Consider the following 17,136-nt stretch of genomic DNA (forward strand, 5'->3'; position numbering starts at 1 on the left):
CCCAGTCGGACCAGGTTCCTCGATTCCGCAGCTCTAAGGCGCTACTGTGGAAGAAGCTGGGGTAGAAAAATCCAGGTATGCGGAAGTTCTCTAGAGCAAATTATGGCTGATAGGGGAAAAATGGGCAGATAAGGCGAGATTGGACCCGTGGGCCACCTCCGCGTCTGGTTGTCGAATTTGACACTTGACATCCACTTGGCCCTGACAGTAATTTTGCCGGAACGAAGTAGACGATAAACTAGTAGAGTATAAGCGAGTGGAGTTAATCCCCTCAAGTACATGCAACACAGGCACACAGGACTATGTGCATTCAAGGCGCTTAGTTTTGGCGCCGATTGAATCTACTTCGACTCTAAGGGGGGAAGCCGCGGCGAAACCGTAGGCATATTGGCATTTTGTACTATGGCATAACAGGGCAGCTACTCACAGGTAGCTGGGGTAATCAGGATTGTACCACCTCGTACCGACGGCTTCAGGCATTGAGGAACACCGGTCGGCGCCCTAGTCCATCCCCCAGATGAGTGGGGGTGTAAAAGAGTCCTGCTAAAACGGTCAAGTGCAGCTGTCACACGGCTGTCACACGTAACCTTTAAGAGCTCTGAAAAATAAGCTGATAGGTAGAATACCGCCTGCAATGTTCAAACAAGGCCTATTAGGCGCAGAGAGCGACAGTTCGGGATGAACTCGCGACACATTGCTACTTGGCTGAAAGTATTCGCTGTGGAGCGAAACTTTTGCGGGTTAGGCTGCCCTTCGTAGTTGAGGTCCGCCTGTTTTGCGGTGATCGAGATGTGAGTCTAGTCTCCGGCAGTCGTTACCAGTTCACGTCGCTCAGCTGAAGTTTACGAGATCGGAAGGCGGATTTTCCACCTGACTTGTCTAGGCGTTGGTTGGCAGGGATGCGCTTCTCGAAATCCGCTAATTCTTGATTAGCAGGTTTCTAATCCATGGGGTGCTCCCGGAACTTACACTCAGGAGGCTCTGTTTCGTTCGAGGCCTCGTAGTTCAGAACAAGGTTCTTAATACGCTGCTGTTCTTCCCAGTCGGCCTGTTTGCGGGACTGCATGGCAACTGCTAAGCTGGAGTCGGACGGGAGATCAATAGTCCGAGTCTATAAACACCGTTAGACGATACATCCCATCGAACTTTGTCAGGGGTCAGCATTTTTCATACCTGTTGCTTGTTACCTCGCTTGGTCATCAAAGAGAATGCCATGGTCTTTGGCGCCACCGGTTCAACCGGCGCCGACTCAGACTCCGACGCGTCGTTCGCTACGGTCTCTCGGGCAAGGCGCTTCATCGGCAGGGGAATATCGAAAACAGCCTTGCGCTCAAACTTCCTAGAATCCATGCTCTCGGCCATCATCTTCTCGAACTCGCGATCAAACTCCGCTTCGGCCTCAGGATCGCGTTCTTCTTCCTCCTTCCTAGTGACGAAGATCTGCTCGTCCTCGGACTCGAATTCGTCATTCGCTTCCATGTTTGGACCAGAAGCCTGCATCAGTGTTAATTGGACTGTGAATTCCATCTGAGAAGACATGGGGCTCTCTTACCTCTGCTTCATCGCTGGATTCTTGATCATCCTCTATCTCGGGGATCGCATCTTCTTCTAAGCCAACGTCAGATGAGCTGCTCTCTCCATCATCATCGTTGTCATCCGGCTCGGCAGGACGCTCGGAGTCTTGCAAGTTGTAATTCCGCGACACAGCCTCGCCGAAGAGCCGAGTGGCTTCCTCCAGGTCCGTAGCAAGTTTCCACTGGGGTCGAAGGGTGGAGTACGTATCTTGGACCAGGAAATCGATATCCATAGGCAGCGGGTCTTTGGTGAAAAGGTAGTACTGGAAAAAAGTGAGGAAAAAGTCAAGCTTCTTCTTTGCAGAGCCTCGGTCGAAGCAGTGCCCGCAGGTATCGAGGAGTGTACAAGCGAGACGAACGCGGAAGTAGTCATCCGGAAGGTCGAGGTCAATGTATTTTCCAGCAATCGGCGTACCGCCCTCATGGCCGAATGTCACGATACGGTAAAGGGTATGGAAGATAACAGGCGAATCGATCATTTTGTAGTTGTACAGCTCGCCAACATATTTGACTTCGGCAATACGCTTTTGGTTGAACTTGAAGTCATTCTGCTCCAGGCCCAGGATAATCTGCTCTAAGACGTTGTCGACAACGCCAACCACAAACTCTTGATGGTACCGGTACAAGGCACTGACAAGAATTGCTAGCAGATGAATGCTCCCGTATTTGACCTTGACTGGCTTGCTGAAGACTCGCTCCAAGATATCCACGACCTCCTGTTCTTCCCAGTGGAGCTTGCGAATGGTTTTCAGGATCTTGGTGTAATTGCGCTTGTTCATGTCCAGGTAGATTAACCGGCGGATATACTGATCCATCGGCGTCCGCTCTTTCTGTTGGATCGCAGGTCGTGGTGGCGGATCAACGTAATAGATGGCATTCTCGATTACCATTCGCTCCTGTTGACCCAGGTGCTGGACTGTCTTCTTGCGACTCAAGGTCTCCAGGAACGAGGCCATACGCGGCGATGTCTCTGGGTTTCGCAGGAGGTATCGACCACAGTTTTCTAGAAGATTTCCGATAATCTCAATGTTCATGCGCGAAAAATCGTCCAGAGAAACTTTGAAGCAGTGGAAGATGATATGTTCTGGCACCACCCCAAACTTGGTCAGCTCAGCTAGGTAACGCACGTTGCCCATGCGCACCTGACCAAGGAACTCCTTGGACTTTCGGCGCTGCAGGCTGCGGAACTCTTCATCAAGGTAATTCGTGAGGCCTTGCGGGATATCTGGTAAGTATTGACCGAGAGTGGCAACCAATCGTGAATATAAGGGCAATAGATCAAGACGGCCCTCGGAATATCAGAAACGGCCTTGACCAGGCGGTTTCGAGATGCCTTTGAATTGACGAAGCAGAAGTCTAGGGCGAACTGATCGACTTGGTCCTTCGTCTGTAATTCCGGCAATTTGCTGAGCAAGGTGTCAACTTGTGCGCCAACAGTCTTGCTGGCAATTGCAGTCGATTGATCGTCGAGATCTGCTGCGGCTTTATCCTCGGCGGACTCGGAAGCGTCGCCGTCCTTCTTTTTGGCCCCCTCTTCACCCTCTGGCTTCTTTTTCTTGCCGTCTTCGAGTAGTACCGCAGGCACTTTACCCTTCAAATCAACTAGGTTCTCGTAAAATCGGCGCTCTTCCTCGTCTTCCCAGATACCAGCGCCGTCACCCTGGCCACGCAAATAATCAGTAGTCTTGACCAAGCCGATGCCAGAGCTGGATGTCGCGTCGTTCGTCTCTTTCTCAGCTAGATCAGGCATCTCCACTCCAAAGCTTCACATAGAACCTGAGTATTGCTAACTAGTTTCTCAAGAGTCTTGGATTGCTTCTCGAAGTTCGACTGTCGGTCTTCAAAGATCTCGCCACTCTTCACGTATGCCTCTGCATTTCGGCGACTCTGGGCGGCGAGTGCTTTCTGATCTCGAACAACATGCGCCTTAACGTCATCCAGATATCTATTCAGAATGTTCTTAAATCGTTGCCGAGTTGCCTCGGGGGCAAGCGGAGGATCTGCCTCCGCCGATTCCCCGCCGGCATCTTGGTCTGCCGCCGTCGCACCGTCCGCTTCAACGGTCTTGCGCCCTTCATCCATGAGCTTAGAGCCTAGAATATCCCAGCTAAAGCTCTTCACAAACAGAACTGCGAGTGGCAGATTAGTGTGGTCGCGGTCATGGCCGAGTAGCTCCTTCAGCACCTCCAACGGAAATGGCTCCGCCTGCTTATCCTGATCTTTGGTAGAAGTCGGCGCTTTTGATTTCAACGGAGGGTCGGAGGACTTGCTACCAATCCCTACAGCGCCATCCTTGCCGCCCTTCGCACCTATCTCGTCCGGCCGCTCGACGTCATCCAGAGTCCTCAGAACCCCAACCAGCCACAATTCCGTCACCACGCGGAGGAGTACGCGGTGTCGCGACAGGCGCTCTTTCTCGTCGCGCTCACGGACTTCCGGGGTTAACTGCTTGAGCCATGCCTTGTCTGGGGAACTTAGACCGCGGCCGAGTAGCCAACCGATCTGACGGGTGAATTCGGCGGGGCCGAAGCGTTGGTGCAGTGCGCATACGATCTCGACCCCGACTGCGATCTCGCCGGGGGACTTGAGCTTGCAGAGGCCTTCGTAACAAGCAGAGATGATCTCGGAGAGGTATTTGTGCAGGGAGAGGGTGCGGATATCGGAAAGAAAGGTGGACAAGGCCGATGTGGTGATGCCCGTGCGGAGACGTTTAATGAATGCTGTGTTCTTCTTCAAGGCTGAGTCGAGAGATTTGCTAACGGGGAAGATATCTATAGAAGAGGAAAAATTAGGTCAGGTCAGGGCCAACCGTCAAGCTAGGGCAGGGGTGTCTGGTACCTGTCTCGTCGGCCCAGGCCCTCTCATTCAGATCGCGTAACTCCCCTGCAAAACAGTTCGTCAGTATCAAGGCTGTCAAGAATTGGAGGGGACGCATACTCTTCTTCTGGCGCTCCATGGCCATCGATGTATGGTCGGAGGCGGGGTTCAGTGGGGTCCTTTCAGAGCGTCTGAAAGGAGGGCAAAGTAAGCGGTTCGCCACATTGAGGAGATTTGAAGGAGAGAGGAAGGGGAAAGGAGACAATTCTCAAGAGATCCTTTGAGTGGGGGAGCTTCGGGAGAGAAGGCGGGCTCTGCTCCCAAGGCGGTGCGGAGTGCAACTTTTCTTTGGTTGGCTTCGGTCCTTTCTTACGATCCTTGGAAGCATTCGTGGATTGCTTTTTGGAACTGAAATGGAAACTCAAAAAGGCATATCGGCTGATTTACAGGGATGAAGCAACAATGGGGCGTTGGCATCATTCTGATTCAAAAACATTATACAGGAACCCCCACCATGATCCTCGGTCGCCCAACTCTTCGCAGTAAGCGACATCGAACCACTCGCCAAACCTGTGGACACAAATTTAACGCTTAGTTGCCTCATTACTCTGGCTTTCCCTCATGCTTTTCCGAAAACCCTAGTTCTCGGCCGGCCTCCATATCCAGCAGTCTCTCCTGCAGTTCATGCTTGCGATCCTGGTCGCTCCAGCTCTGTCGACGATCAAGTCTTGGCTGCCAGGATGGCTCGGCTGCAGGCTCCTTGGTAGAGTACGGGTTTTCACTGTCTCGAGGGACGTCAAATGGGACTGCTGTTGTAGGAGCGGTCTGTTCCCTGGAGCGATCTGGGAGGCTGTGTGGCGTGGCAGGCTCCATAGTGTGCGAGGTGGAGATTGAAGCTTAATGTAGTAGGATGTGGTCCCGTTTGGAAGATTGTGATTGACTATGCTTGTGTCAGCGAAACGGGGGATTCAATATGCTGGGAGGAGTTTTATAAATACTTCGCAGATGCGGGGTCTGGACGGTCAGGGTGGCGAAATGAATGCGTTCATTCTAGACGCCGTATTACCTGTGGTAACTTGAGAGTACCTAGGTGCTTACAATGCAATACAGGAGTAGGTGACAGAATTAGGGCTGAGGCCTACGGTAGCTGCAAGACCGGTTCCATTAAGTGATCTTCTGATGATCTGCGAGCCTGACTTGACCCAAACAGGAGATGGTTAGACCTCAGTAACATGATATACGGAGGCAAAAGTGGCGTACTCGTACAACACTCCAAAACCCCACGATCGAGGAAATATTAAATAACACTTTTAAAATTTGATTAGCTAACATACAAGTCATGACGGCGTCAAACCATACAGGAAAGGCCGAGCATCGAGCAGTAGAAGGAAGCAGGAGGGATGAGGTACAGTGATGCCCCAAGAGCCAAGAAAACTGATCAGAGGGCAGAACAATGGCCAGAGCAAGCTTAAAACAAAAGCACCTTCGAGAGCAGGAAGCCATCACACATCAGGGCACAAAGTCCCACAAGACACATCAACAAAGACGCTGCGATATCGTACACTTGCTGGGGTGAAAGAAGATATTGAAGTCAAGGAAATAATCGGATCAAAATCAGGGTATGCCTCACGCCACGCTATGCGAGTCACCGAATCAAGTGACAAAACAGTACAAATATATACTCGAGAGAAAGCCAAGCCATACAGGACGACGTGAAATAATTGTCTGCCAAGGACTATTTAGGCTTGCGCCAGAAGTATTGCTGAGGGAATCATGTGAGTATGCTGTTTTGGCAAGGGTAATGATGAAGATCAACGAACCTTGTGCTGTTTGCGACAATTGCGAAGACCGGGCTTCCGCAGATTGTTCACTACGGTCTCGCGACGCATCTCGTCCTCGTCTTCATCTGGCAAGTAATAATACTCACTTTCAAGAGGCTTTCCGGCAGCATCCTTGCCCTCACGAGCAACTTTGCCGATACACTTGGTATTTTCCAAGATGAAGCGAATCTCAGACCGAGCGGGCCCAGAGCCGCTGCTCGCACTGGACTTCCAGTATGACGGCGGGAGGTTGTTCAGGATGGTAGAGAACGGAGTAGATGAAAGTCGGGAAAAAGCCAATTGGTTGACCGCGTGGTTGCGGACTCGAGCAAAGCTCTCATCATCAAGTATGGATCGGCCATTGTCGGGTGTAGATTCTTTCTCGGCCCGAGAAGACTGGCGGGAATGGCTGGAGATATTCGAAAGGTTTGAAGACTGGCGAGAATGAGTAGACTTGAGGGGCTGGGCTGGAAGAAGAGACTGTGGTGACCGAGCAGAGCGGAGAGGCGAATCATCTGCACGGAATGAAGCCATGCGAGGCAGCAAGTTGTCTCTCGAAGGGACCAAAAGAGTGAACAATAGGGTCATTTTCCTCATCATTATCAGAATCTTCCTCGACCCTCGAGATGTCACTCTGGAGAATTGCACTCGCACGACGAGCACTTGGAGAACAGAGGTCAATGACAGTGTTATGGCGCTTCAGAGGGGAAGGCTCATCTTCATATACCACGACAGCGGCACGAGAGCGGGAGGGTGTGAAGATGGGCGACGACGGGGGGATAGCGCGCTGAACAGCAGGCGACGGGGAGACAGGGGACGCTAGACGTCTGTTTTCCACGAAAGGGCTATCCTGAAGTACCCTCCGGGTAGTGCTCTTCTGGGTAGGAGTAGGCTCGTCCCATGTCTGCTCCGAATCCGTCGAGGGGCAGTCCTTCCTGTCAGCTTCATTACGCGGCCATTGCACCAAGACACGTGCCTCATGAACGTCGATCATAATGTCTGCATCCTTTATATCCGACGTGAACGTCTTTCCCTTTGCCAGATCATATTTCTTGCCTTGGCAGTGGATTTTGATGCCATTCCATCCCAGACACATAATTTCCACGCAGTCACGATCAAACGGGTTTGGGGCTGGTTTATAAGTGGCTTTCACATGAACACGAGAGATCATACGACTAGCAGGGAGTTGATGCTGGCACGAAGCACTTGAGCGGCCCATCAAGAGAGGCTCCCCACTCTCGGGCAACATCAAGGTCGGCACGGCACACAAGGGACTGCGCTCGGAGGCAACAGAGAAAGTACGACGCGTTGAAGAGCGTGCACCAGCACCCGGGGGGGGACGACGACATTATATGAGTTGAGGAAGTTGGGACGGGGGTCAGGATAGGTCGACACCGCGCTTTCGCGTGCTACACGCTTTTGAGGCCGAGGAAGGGAGGGGGATGAGCTCAATGGCTCGAAAGCCGGCAACAACGAGGCAGGACGCTTCATGCCTGCATGAGGAGCAAGAGCCGTCCTGGTAGGAGACGAATCCATCGCGACCTAAAGTTTCCAAACCACACAAAAGGCTCCTTTTTAAGACGAGACGAGAAACGAGGCCAATTCAAGACCTCGCGTCACGTCCGAATCCTTCTGGGTAAGAGACCAACGTAAAGACAGTAAATAAGAGGGAAGGTTGGTCCGAACAAAGGAGACTCCTCTCTATAAGTGGGAAGTTAGGGGAGAGGAAAGGGTGGAGGGGGAAAGAGAGGAGCTGGGAGGAAAAGGTGAAAAGGTAGTGGAATGTACTGGGGCGGAGGGTCTTGTTCGCCCTGCGCGGAACCTGCACGCTTACAGCCCGAGACGCGTTCGATAGGCGCCGATGAGCCTTTTACAGGCTCCACTATCCCTTCGTGTGCACGGATGAATCCCAGCCATTTATACCCAGAAACCCGCGTCGTTCTCTTAAAATTTCCAGGTGCTACGCGAGAGGATACGGCAATATTGACAATTCATGGATGTCATCTTGATCTATAAGTTAACTAACTAGTTAGTTAGTTAGTTAGTTACACCTCTAATCTGACAAAGCGCGTCCGCGTCTCAAATCACGTGAATGTGGAGCGTGACGGGCACGCGAGTCGGAGTATGACAGTCTCTCGGTATCCATCACGACACAGCGGCATTTGTGACTTCAGAATGCATTTACCAGGGTTGGCCACGCCTGAAATTTGGGAGTGGCTGGTCGCTACAGTTGCTGTCATTCGGAAAGATGGACTTCCACTGCGACTTTTCACGGCCAGCAAAGCTACTCTGAGACTCCGAGCTATCGTAGCTATGGAAATTTAGAGGTGCAGTGCTAATTTGCTCTATATTAATTTAGCAACATTCAATATGGAATCCAATAGTGACATTGATACTTTCGCTTAGAACCTAACATAGTAAGAGGGGTATCTGACCCAGTACTGACGCGCTAAGCAGTTTTTTTTTTCTGCGTCGCGGGCCATACACGGTGGGCGCGTGGGTACGTGCTACTGCACCGTCTTAATCTCGCCCACCGCGGTCGGAGATAGATTGCGTGTAGGGCCTGGAATCCGACCTCAGCAAATCCTTTGCAGAAACGACAGGTTGCATGCAGCTGGAGCGGGTTTCGTAATGCTGTTTGCCTAAACTCGGTCGGATTCTAGCTTTTTCGAGACACTAGTTGTAAGGCTCTCTGGATACCAGGGAGGTGGCCATTGCTCCCCGGAAACGATCTAAATTCCGGTGAAGCTCACGGGCCTACCGATATCTGTCGGCTTGCAAAAGAAGTACGAAAATCATGGTCCGAGAATATTGCCCGCGGAAAAGCTTATAAATCGTCGAGCTAGGTTCCAAGGTTGCCAAACAAAATCAAAACAAAGTTGAATGAATGAAAATCCACGAAGTAACGACCATCAACAAGTATGCAATGCAAGAAGCGATATCCTGACAGTACTCCATACGTCTGAGCTCCACCTTTCTCGACATTTCCCACATGGATGATCCATGATAGCCGAAAAGTCGATTGCAAGGGGGGGAATGTATGGGCGCCACATCATAGATGAGATTTCCCCAGAAACAGAATGCCAAGAGCCTGGAAGGGATAGCTCACAAGCCTCTGCGAAGTGTCGCTGATACAAATGACGGCTGGGACTTCTTGTAGCAGGGCAGATGCCCTCATGTGATCTGCAACTGGCGAACAATGATGCAATTACACATGTGCAAGATGGGGTCGAAAGATCAACAAAGATCCGCGCTGATTGGCTAGATTCCATTCCACATCGATTTGAAGAATCCGTGTTTCCCTGGAAATCTCGATGGCTTGGAATATGACTCTAGAATGCGTATGTTTGAATGGGTAGTTCGACGAGTAACAACAGGGAAAATGGAGGATTGACTAGGCGGGAATGGTATGTGTTGATCGACTGGGGCGCACTTCCATTTCTGAGCATCTAGAACATGCATTTCGAAGCGCTCAAACGAGACTGCCTCTGGCCTGCAAATCACCACACCAATCTATCCCATTCTTGCCCTGATGATAGCCTAACAAAAAGCCGACAAGCACGTTAAAAATGCTCGAGCGAGCAGCAGTTCCACAGCGACTGCTAGAAACCTCAGATTACTACGGATGCACCGTCGGAAGTTTGCAGCCAGTTACATTTCGAGTTCATCCTCCTAGGGGCTTGAACAATATTGAAATTAACAAATGCATGGAGAATCCATAAGACGTCAGTGGTCGTAATCAGATAATGATGACGGACAATCGGGCATAGTAAAGTCAAGATTGGTCCCACTTGAGGTAACGAAGTAAAATCTAGCCAACGAGTTGCCGCCTGGATAGAGCTTGCCGGGTGACGAGCCAGTAGAAATGAAGAAGTCTGAAATAAGAAATTGAAGTTGCCGCCCACGCATCGTAGCACGGGATCAAAAATAAGATACAGAGAAGTAAACTCTTTCAGTGAGCAAACCACAGTATAGACAAAAGAATATCCTGAACCCAGCGTTGAGGAAAGCCCTCGACCTCGGTATAGAGGACCGGTTTGCTGAAAGATGGGGGCACGAAATCCTCACTTCCTCCTTACATGAGTTTCTTAAGCTCTTCGAAGGTCTCGGCGAAAACGTATTGGGCAGAGCCACCTGGGGGGAAGCTGGTGGTGCAGCCATTGCCGCTGGTAATCCGGCCGTCAGAGTTGTAGAAGTTGCCCTTACCGTCGTACATGCAAGCGGCAGTAACGCCGTCGCCAGTGATGCCGACAGCAAAGTCAAGGTCAGCATCAGTTGTGGGCTCGTTCTTGAGCATAGAAATCCAGGTAGCACCGGCAGAGTACCCAACGCCAATGTTCAATGGGGCCCAGTTACCGATGGGCTCAGAGCCATCGCCCCACTGGCAACCCTTCTCGATAGAGACGCCCTTATTGTTGACGTAGTACTGGGCAGAGGTAGGCTTACCCTGCCAGACGAAGTACTCGGCGCTGTTGGGGCAGGTAAGGGGGTGAATGCCACCGTTGGCGGTAGCCTTGAGAGGGATGGTCTCGGATTCGGTGCCAGGGTAGTCAGTGCGGCAGATAGCGACATCCTCGCTCATATGGTTCTTGACAGTAACACCGCCAGTCCCCTCGATGCAAAGGGTCTTGCTAAGGGTTGGGTTGGTAAGATAAAGTTTGCCATTCTTGCACTCCAGACCACCGACAGACTGGCCGGTGCTTCCTTGGGTCTTGGGCCACTGGGCCTTTTGGTAACCAGCTGGGCAAGCGTAAGAGCACATCGCACCGTCAGTGCAGCCCTCACCGCTAACAGCAGTGGTGATAGAGCTGACAAGTGCGTCCACAATACTAACATACTGAACACCCGACCATCCACCAAGGCCAAGATAATCGAGAGGAACTGCGCCATACTCAGAGGGGAAGGTGTCACAGCTGAGTTCACCATCGGGAAATTCAGCGGTGAGTCCAATGGCCCCGGTATTCGAGCTGGAGCTGGAGCTGTGAGTAGGAGCCGACTTGATCGAGGTCGAAGTTGAGGTCGACGTTGGGATTGAGGTTGAGGTTGAGGTCGAGCTGCTGGAGCTGGAGCTTGAGGTGGAGATGGCAGCCGTCTGCTCGAGGAGAACCTGCGGCTTGACAGTCGTGGTAGGAGAAGGAGTAGCAGTGCTAGTTGGGCAAGCTAGCGGAACGGCAGTGCCGAGCCATTCAAACTCGTGAGATGCAAGGCCTGCGCAGGCTTTTTCCTGGCTCAGGGCCTCGGGCTTGCCGTTTTGCTCGGGGTCAATCACAACAAACTCGTACGCAGTAGGACCGGGGACTGCAACAGTCTTGACTTCGGTCTCGACAGCGCGCTGGTGGAATTTGGCGTGGCCGTGACCGTGGGCCACGACCATGGAGGCCGAAGCCAAGGAAAGAACCAAAGCGTATTTCATTGCTCGCGATTGATGGAGAGATGCTTTGATTCGCGAAACTATATTATGTCAGTTAATTGCCATCGCTCTTATATCAGCCATGTCTCCTTGGAGCTTGCCACGCGAAATCTCGAGTGAATGAGAATGAGCCTGATTGCGCACTAGGATCACTCGACTGTGCTCTCGCTGTGGCTGTCTCGAGGAGGGGGTTCAGCATTCACATACAGCAGGTTGATGCGGTTTCACGCAGGTGAAAAGGTAGTAAACAGAAAAGAGGAGTTTAGAGAGCGACTGGTTTCCAAAAATGAACGTAGGAGAGAGAATGAATCCCTCTGGTCGGATAGGAACACACGAAGCTGAAGTCGAAACAAGGCTGTTGGGACGTCAATAAAGAGAAGGGGTGGGAACGAGGGAGTAAGTAGAGAGCAACAGGGGCGGGGGAAAGCTGGTCCTGAAGGGGTTTACGGCCAATACAACCAAGATACGCGCCCCACGCCCTCTTTTACTCCTTTGGATTGAATTTTAAGATGGGCTCCCCGTTGCCAGCTACATCTTACAGCATGCTTAACTACCCGAATCTGTCGTGGCCCAGCGCTTCTAGCCTCTTGGTCGAGTGTCAGACCACTCAATGTTTCGCTCTCGGAGTCCATTATTACGAGTACCGCACCGGCTGGGCAGCTTGGCATTATCTTGGGAGCTTGGAAACCAAGACCTTGGACTCTGTGGGGCCTCAGTCTGCACATGTTCATCTCTATTTACTCCTTTGTGATGGACTTGGCATAGCGTCCCGATATGTCCCACGCTTGAAATTGAGCCAATCATCTCCCGCATACCTAGAAGTAGCCAAGGACTAGCGGTCCACTGGCTATTCAGGTACACCAATCACGACCCATCCTCGTCCCCCCAAATGCCAATGGTCTCCATGGGTAGCGAATGGTATTTCCCGCTGGTCTACTCCGTAGCGCTTGATCAAATCACTGGAAATTATTACGTGGTACTCAGTACTCCGTAGAGGCGGTTGCTCAGCGCCTACTGAACCTTAGCCATTGAATCACATTTTGCCAGCTCTCAATGGGATTTACTACATATTCCCTGGAGGGCAACCTATGCTGTACTCCGCCAGCTGTTTCTGTGACGATCGCAAGGGGCAAACAGGGACATCCGGGCCTAAGTTTCCCCCCTATGCATTGTGCACTAAAGTACTCCATACCAAGAGCCCCTAACACCCACCAAGTCAAAGTCCCCCGAAAATCTTCCCCCAAATTTCAGTCTTTAATTTCCGCCCCTTGCCCAGCCTTGTGCGGTCCCCGCTCCTAAAAGTATACTCCGTAAGATAATCTAAATTCTAACCCACCGGGGGAACATCCGGCCTATTCACCCTGATCATGGTTTGATCCATTCCCTCTTACTTAATTTAACATGGCTGCCTCCAAAGAACAGACCTCGTACCCGAGTCCAATGGCTGTGCAAGCCACAAAGTTATCAATCAAGACTGGGCTTGCAGATACCTCTGAAGCCTACTGCATCACATCCCATAGTATTGCTCTTGGCGTCAGTGCTGGTGAAATGGTTCCCGTGATCTCCTTGATCGGCGGACGGTATACATGAAATTAATCATCCACATCATGAGTCGCTCTTATGTACTTAACTCGGGGGCCCCGGCAAATCTCACCCTAGATCCCGCATTATTCCTGCTACGCCTGACTCACTCGCCCGCGGAGGCATATGGACTTAGATCCTGATGTAGGAAGAGTACATCCTTCGGTTCTTCAGGCCATTCACTTCCCTATACATTGATACCGTCATAGCACTTACCTTGATTGGTGCTATGTTCTGAACTATTTGAACCATCACCTAGCAGACAAGACCTTCAGAGAGACATCGGCTTACGCCGTACCGGGGTCGTAAAACTTGAGAAGACAATGTATATGTATTACTTTGAACTACTGGTAGAGGCTATCATGCTGATATCAGTCCGGACGGGGAAAGGGGTCCCTCTCTAGAGCCAAGGTCGAAACACTCAATAAAGTAGTCAATCTCAGTTGGGGCGAAGGCCTGCGATATCACCCTATCGTCTTTCCAGACTCGGACTGTCACTTGCTATGATCACTTTCCGAGGTTGCTTGGTGTGTGCAAGCGATTTCCGGGTTGGGCCCATTCCAGGCTTGCTTCGGATGTGACAGGGTATTACAATACGATATTGTGGCACTCTAGCTTTTCCGATCTTCCCAATCGAAAAAGCGTTCACAACACTCACTTCAATTCCAAGTTCTCCTAGCAGACGTCCCGCATTCACTAACGTTTCATGATTCCCTGGCTGATGATTCAAATGAAAATAACAACTTGAACGGCCCTATGTCTACTCCAGCGACAGAAACTGAATGTGAATTGGAGAGAGCTGCAATCCATTTCTATGCGTTAGACTACAGATATATATTTCCTTCCTCGAGCTCACATATGGAAAATTAACGAATTCCAAGTCTTCATATAAAATTGAAGAATGGTCTCTCCGATAAATTGGGTGACTTTTTCCAATTGCACATAAAATTCTGTCCAAATTGCCGAAGTCTCACTTAAGCAGGCGAAAAACGGGTTAATGGCAGTTGTGCTGGGGAGAGGGATATCACGTGACACAGATATGATCTGGGGTTCGACTGCCAAGCCGGGCAAAAAAAGAGCCACCGCCTTCCCGAGGAATTTTTTTTTTTTGGTCTCGATATCGTCGGGGCGATTAGCGTTGAATTTACAACTCGCCAAAATGGTCTCCTCTACTGCTCTCACGACCAAGGTCGAGTCGGGCTCACCATACCAGCTGGACAATCCACAAGTACGTCAAGAATTTTTCAAGAGAATATCCAGTGTCGCTAATTTGAGATCAGGTCCAAAAAGCTTCCTCTGCGCTGCTGCGCCATATCAAGACCAACCAAGTGGAGCAAGAGAAGAACGCAACCAAGAAAACTTTGATCGGCGACAATGATTCCGATGATGAGGAAACGCCCCTCAAGAACGAAGCCATTTGGCTAATCCTCACAACCAAGAAGCATGTGGTTGATAAGAACCGCTTGAAGCCTGGAAAAATCAGCCTCCCTCATTCTCTCAACTCGTCGCCCTCGCTCAGTATCTGCCTGATCACTGCCGACCCACAGCGCGGTGTCAAGGATATTGTTGCCGACCCCACATTCCCTCAAGAACTTTCGTCACGCATCGATAAAATTATTGGCTTTAGCAAGTTGAAGGCCCGCTACCAGAGCTTCGAGAGCCGCCGCCAATTGCTCTCTGAGCACGATGTCTTCCTGGCTGACGACCGCATCATCACCCGATTGGTTCCTACCCTTGGCAAGGCCTTTTATAAGTCCAGCAAGCGTCCGATCCCTATCCGCATCGCCGCGATCGAGAAGGTGGATGGTAAGCGTGTCAAGAAAGACCCGAAGAACAAACCTTCCAAGGACGAGCGAAGCGCATCTTTTGCCTCCCCAATAATCGTCGCCAAGGAGATTGAGCGAACCTTGCAGTGCGCTTCAGTGCAGCTTGCTCCATCTACCACTGCGGCCGTTCGTGTCGGCTCATCCAACTTCAGCGCCGAGCAACTTTCCGAGAATATTGCCGCTGTTGTACAGGGAATGACTGAAAAGTTTGTCTCCAAGGGCTGGAGAAACATCAAGGCTCTTCACATCAAGGGCGCAAACACCATGGCCATGCCCATCTGGCTCGCCAGTGAGCTTTGGGTCGAGGATGCCGATGTCGTTGAGGAGGCAGAGGAGACTCCCGCCATCGAGGCTGGAAAGAAGGACAAAAAACGCAAGTCTGTGGAAGATGGAAAGCTGCTCGAGGACAAGAAATCGAAAAAGTCGAAGCCTGCGGCCGATGACGACGAGACTGCTTCAGGAGCGGCGCGAAAGGAGAAGCTGAAGCAACTCAAGGCCAAGGCCCTTGAAGATGGAGAGTCCACCAGTGCTGATGCTAGCAAGGAAAAGAAGAAGAGAAAGTCGACTTCATGATTCGGAGTTATACCTGTTCTATCTAGATAATGTTCTGCATGTGTAAAGGGTTTCTCGGCGTACAAAATATCATCCGTGTTACTTCTTCGTTCACGAATAACCAAGTAAATTGAATTCAATTGTAAGATCTCACAATGGGATCAGCAGCAATAGCCGCCCAGGAAATAGATCTGATAAAAGCTGTTTTGGCCAGATTGAGATGGTCTTGCGGTTAGCCGAGGTCCTCCGAGTTCGGGAGGGCGAAGGCTTGGCATCCCGACGATAACCACATCGCCGCAAATCACCGAGGCTTCATCATTGACCCTCCACTTGCTGCAAAACCGCCTGCAGGAGAGTAACGTCCTTCCCTCCCGTCTTGAAAATGATCCCAATTGCCAGACATTCCGTCCTGCGGGCTGCCCGCTCGCAGATCTACCCTGCTCGCTCGCTGAGCACGCCCGTTTCCGCTGCTCTCGCCCGCCTTCTTTCGACCCTCGCAGTTCTCGAACAGCGCGATGGCAAGCTGCAAAACTCCTCCTTCTCCGCCATTGCGGCTGCACAGAAGCTCGGTGGCCCAGTAACAGCTTTCCTCGCTGGTAGCGGTGTCAAGGGAACCTCTGCGGCGGAGGCGGCTAAGATCAAGGGCCTAGACAAGGTTGTGGCCGTGGAGAGCGATGCCTACGAGAAGGTAAGGCCTTGGAAGAAGCTAGAGGACAAGGCGCAAGTTGCTTATGACTATTTCTATTCACAGGGCCTTCCAGAGAACTATGCCCCGCTCCTCGTTGAGAACATCAAGAAGGGCGAATACACCCACATTGTTGCCGGACATTCAGCTTTCGGCAAGAGCTTGCTGCCCCGCGTGGCCGCTCTCTTGGATGTTCAGCAGATCTCTGATATCACCGGTATTGAAAGTGAAGACAGTGCGTTTTCTGTTGCCTATGCATAGCGGGTAGACAGTACTGATTTTGAATGTAGCTTTTGTCCGACCTATCTATGCCGGAAACGCCATCCTGACCGTGCAGTCAAGCGACAAGATCAAGGTAATTACCGTGCGCGGCACTGCCTTCCAGGGCGTTGAGACCGAAGGCGGCTCTGCCGAGATTGTGGATGGCGTGGACTCAAATCCCCCTGCTCAAACCGAGTGGGTGTCAGAGGAGCTTTCGAAGTCCGAGCGCCCGGATCTTGCCACCGCGACTCGCGTTGTTTCTGGTGGACGTGGTCTCAAGTCCAAGGAGGAATTCGACCGAATCATGCTTCCTTTGGCTGATGCCCTCGGCGCTGCGGTCGGTGCTTCCCGTGCCGCTGTCGACAGCGGCTTCGCGGACAACAGTCTGCAAGTTGGACAGACCGGTAAGAATGTTGCGCCCCAGCTCTACCTAAGTGCTGGTATCTCTGGTGCCATCCAGCACTTGGCTGGTATGAAGGACAGCAAGGTCATTGCTGCTATCAACAAGGACCCTGAGGCACCAATCTTCCAGGTCGCCGACGTTGGCCTGGTCGGTGATCTGTTTGAGAAGGTCCCTGAGTTGACCGAGAAGGTGAAGAGCGCTTAGAAA

At 51.5% G+C, this 17,136-nt stretch overlaps 7 protein-coding genes across 7 annotated transcripts; 3 read left to right on the forward strand and 4 right to left on the reverse strand.

Annotated features, from left to right (window-relative positions):
- Positions 1-814: 814 nt before the first annotated feature.
- N7468_003373 (regulator of nonsense transcripts 2) lies at positions 815-4,536 on the reverse strand (the record flags this gene model as incomplete). Its single annotated transcript, XM_058472670.1, has 8 exons — positions 815-918; positions 970-1,111; positions 1,174-1,494; positions 1,553-2,863; positions 2,920-3,324; positions 3,366-4,345; positions 4,413-4,457; positions 4,512-4,536. 8 exons carry the CDS (start codon positions 4,534-4,536, stop codon positions 815-817), a joined length of 3,333 nt encoding a protein of 1,110 aa, XP_058331673.1.
- Positions 4,537-4,994: 458 nt separating this feature from the next.
- N7468_003374 (uncharacterized protein) lies at positions 4,995-5,264 on the reverse strand (the record flags this gene model as incomplete). The annotated part of the gene is made up of 1 exon (XM_058472671.1): positions 4,995-5,264. One exon carries the CDS (start codon positions 5,262-5,264, stop codon positions 4,995-4,997), a length of 270 nt encoding a protein of 89 aa, XP_058331674.1.
- Positions 5,265-6,126: 862 nt separating this feature from the next.
- On the reverse strand, positions 6,127-7,747 carry fhdA (putative transcription factor Tos4; the record flags this gene model as incomplete). The annotated part of the gene is made up of 4 exons (XM_058472672.1): positions 6,127-6,153; positions 6,212-6,726; positions 6,776-7,448; positions 7,514-7,747. 4 exons carry the CDS (start codon positions 7,745-7,747, stop codon positions 6,127-6,129), a joined length of 1,449 nt encoding a protein of 482 aa, XP_058331675.1.
- Positions 7,748-10,286: 2,539 nt separating this feature from the next.
- Positions 10,287-11,624, reverse strand: sun1 (SUN family protein UTH1; the record flags this gene model as incomplete). Its single annotated transcript, XM_058472673.1, has 1 exon — positions 10,287-11,624. The coding sequence occupies one exon, from the start codon at positions 11,622-11,624 to the stop codon at positions 10,287-10,289; it is 1,338 nt and encodes a 445-aa protein (XP_058331676.1).
- Positions 11,625-13,022: 1,398 nt separating this feature from the next.
- On the forward strand, positions 13,023-13,211 carry N7468_003377 (uncharacterized protein; the record flags this gene model as incomplete). Its single annotated transcript, XM_058472674.1, has 1 exon — positions 13,023-13,211. The coding sequence occupies one exon, from the start codon at positions 13,023-13,025 to the stop codon at positions 13,209-13,211; it is 189 nt and encodes a 62-aa protein (XP_058331677.1).
- Positions 13,212-14,361: 1,150 nt separating this feature from the next.
- On the forward strand, positions 14,362-15,601 carry N7468_003378 (uncharacterized protein; the record flags this gene model as incomplete). The annotated part of the gene is made up of 2 exons (XM_058472675.1): positions 14,362-14,430; positions 14,483-15,601. The coding sequence occupies 2 exons, from the start codon at positions 14,362-14,364 to the stop codon at positions 15,599-15,601; spliced, it is 1,188 nt and encodes a 395-aa protein (XP_058331678.1).
- Positions 15,602-15,962: 361 nt separating this feature from the next.
- On the forward strand, positions 15,963-17,133 carry N7468_003379 (electron transfer flavoprotein subunit alpha/FixB family protein; the record flags this gene model as incomplete). Its single annotated transcript, XM_058472676.1, has 3 exons — positions 15,963-16,268; positions 16,332-16,500; positions 16,556-17,133. 3 exons carry the CDS (start codon positions 15,963-15,965, stop codon positions 17,131-17,133), a joined length of 1,053 nt encoding a protein of 350 aa, XP_058331679.1.
- Positions 17,134-17,136: the final 3 nt, after the last annotated feature.

This window comes from Penicillium chermesinum, assembly GCF_028974085.1.
Source record: "Penicillium chermesinum strain IBT 19713 chromosome Unknown utg000003l:1.0-5111272.0:1.0-5115320.0, whole genome shotgun sequence".
NCBI classification, from domain to species: domain Eukaryota; kingdom Fungi; phylum Ascomycota; class Eurotiomycetes; order Eurotiales; family Aspergillaceae; genus Penicillium; species Penicillium chermesinum.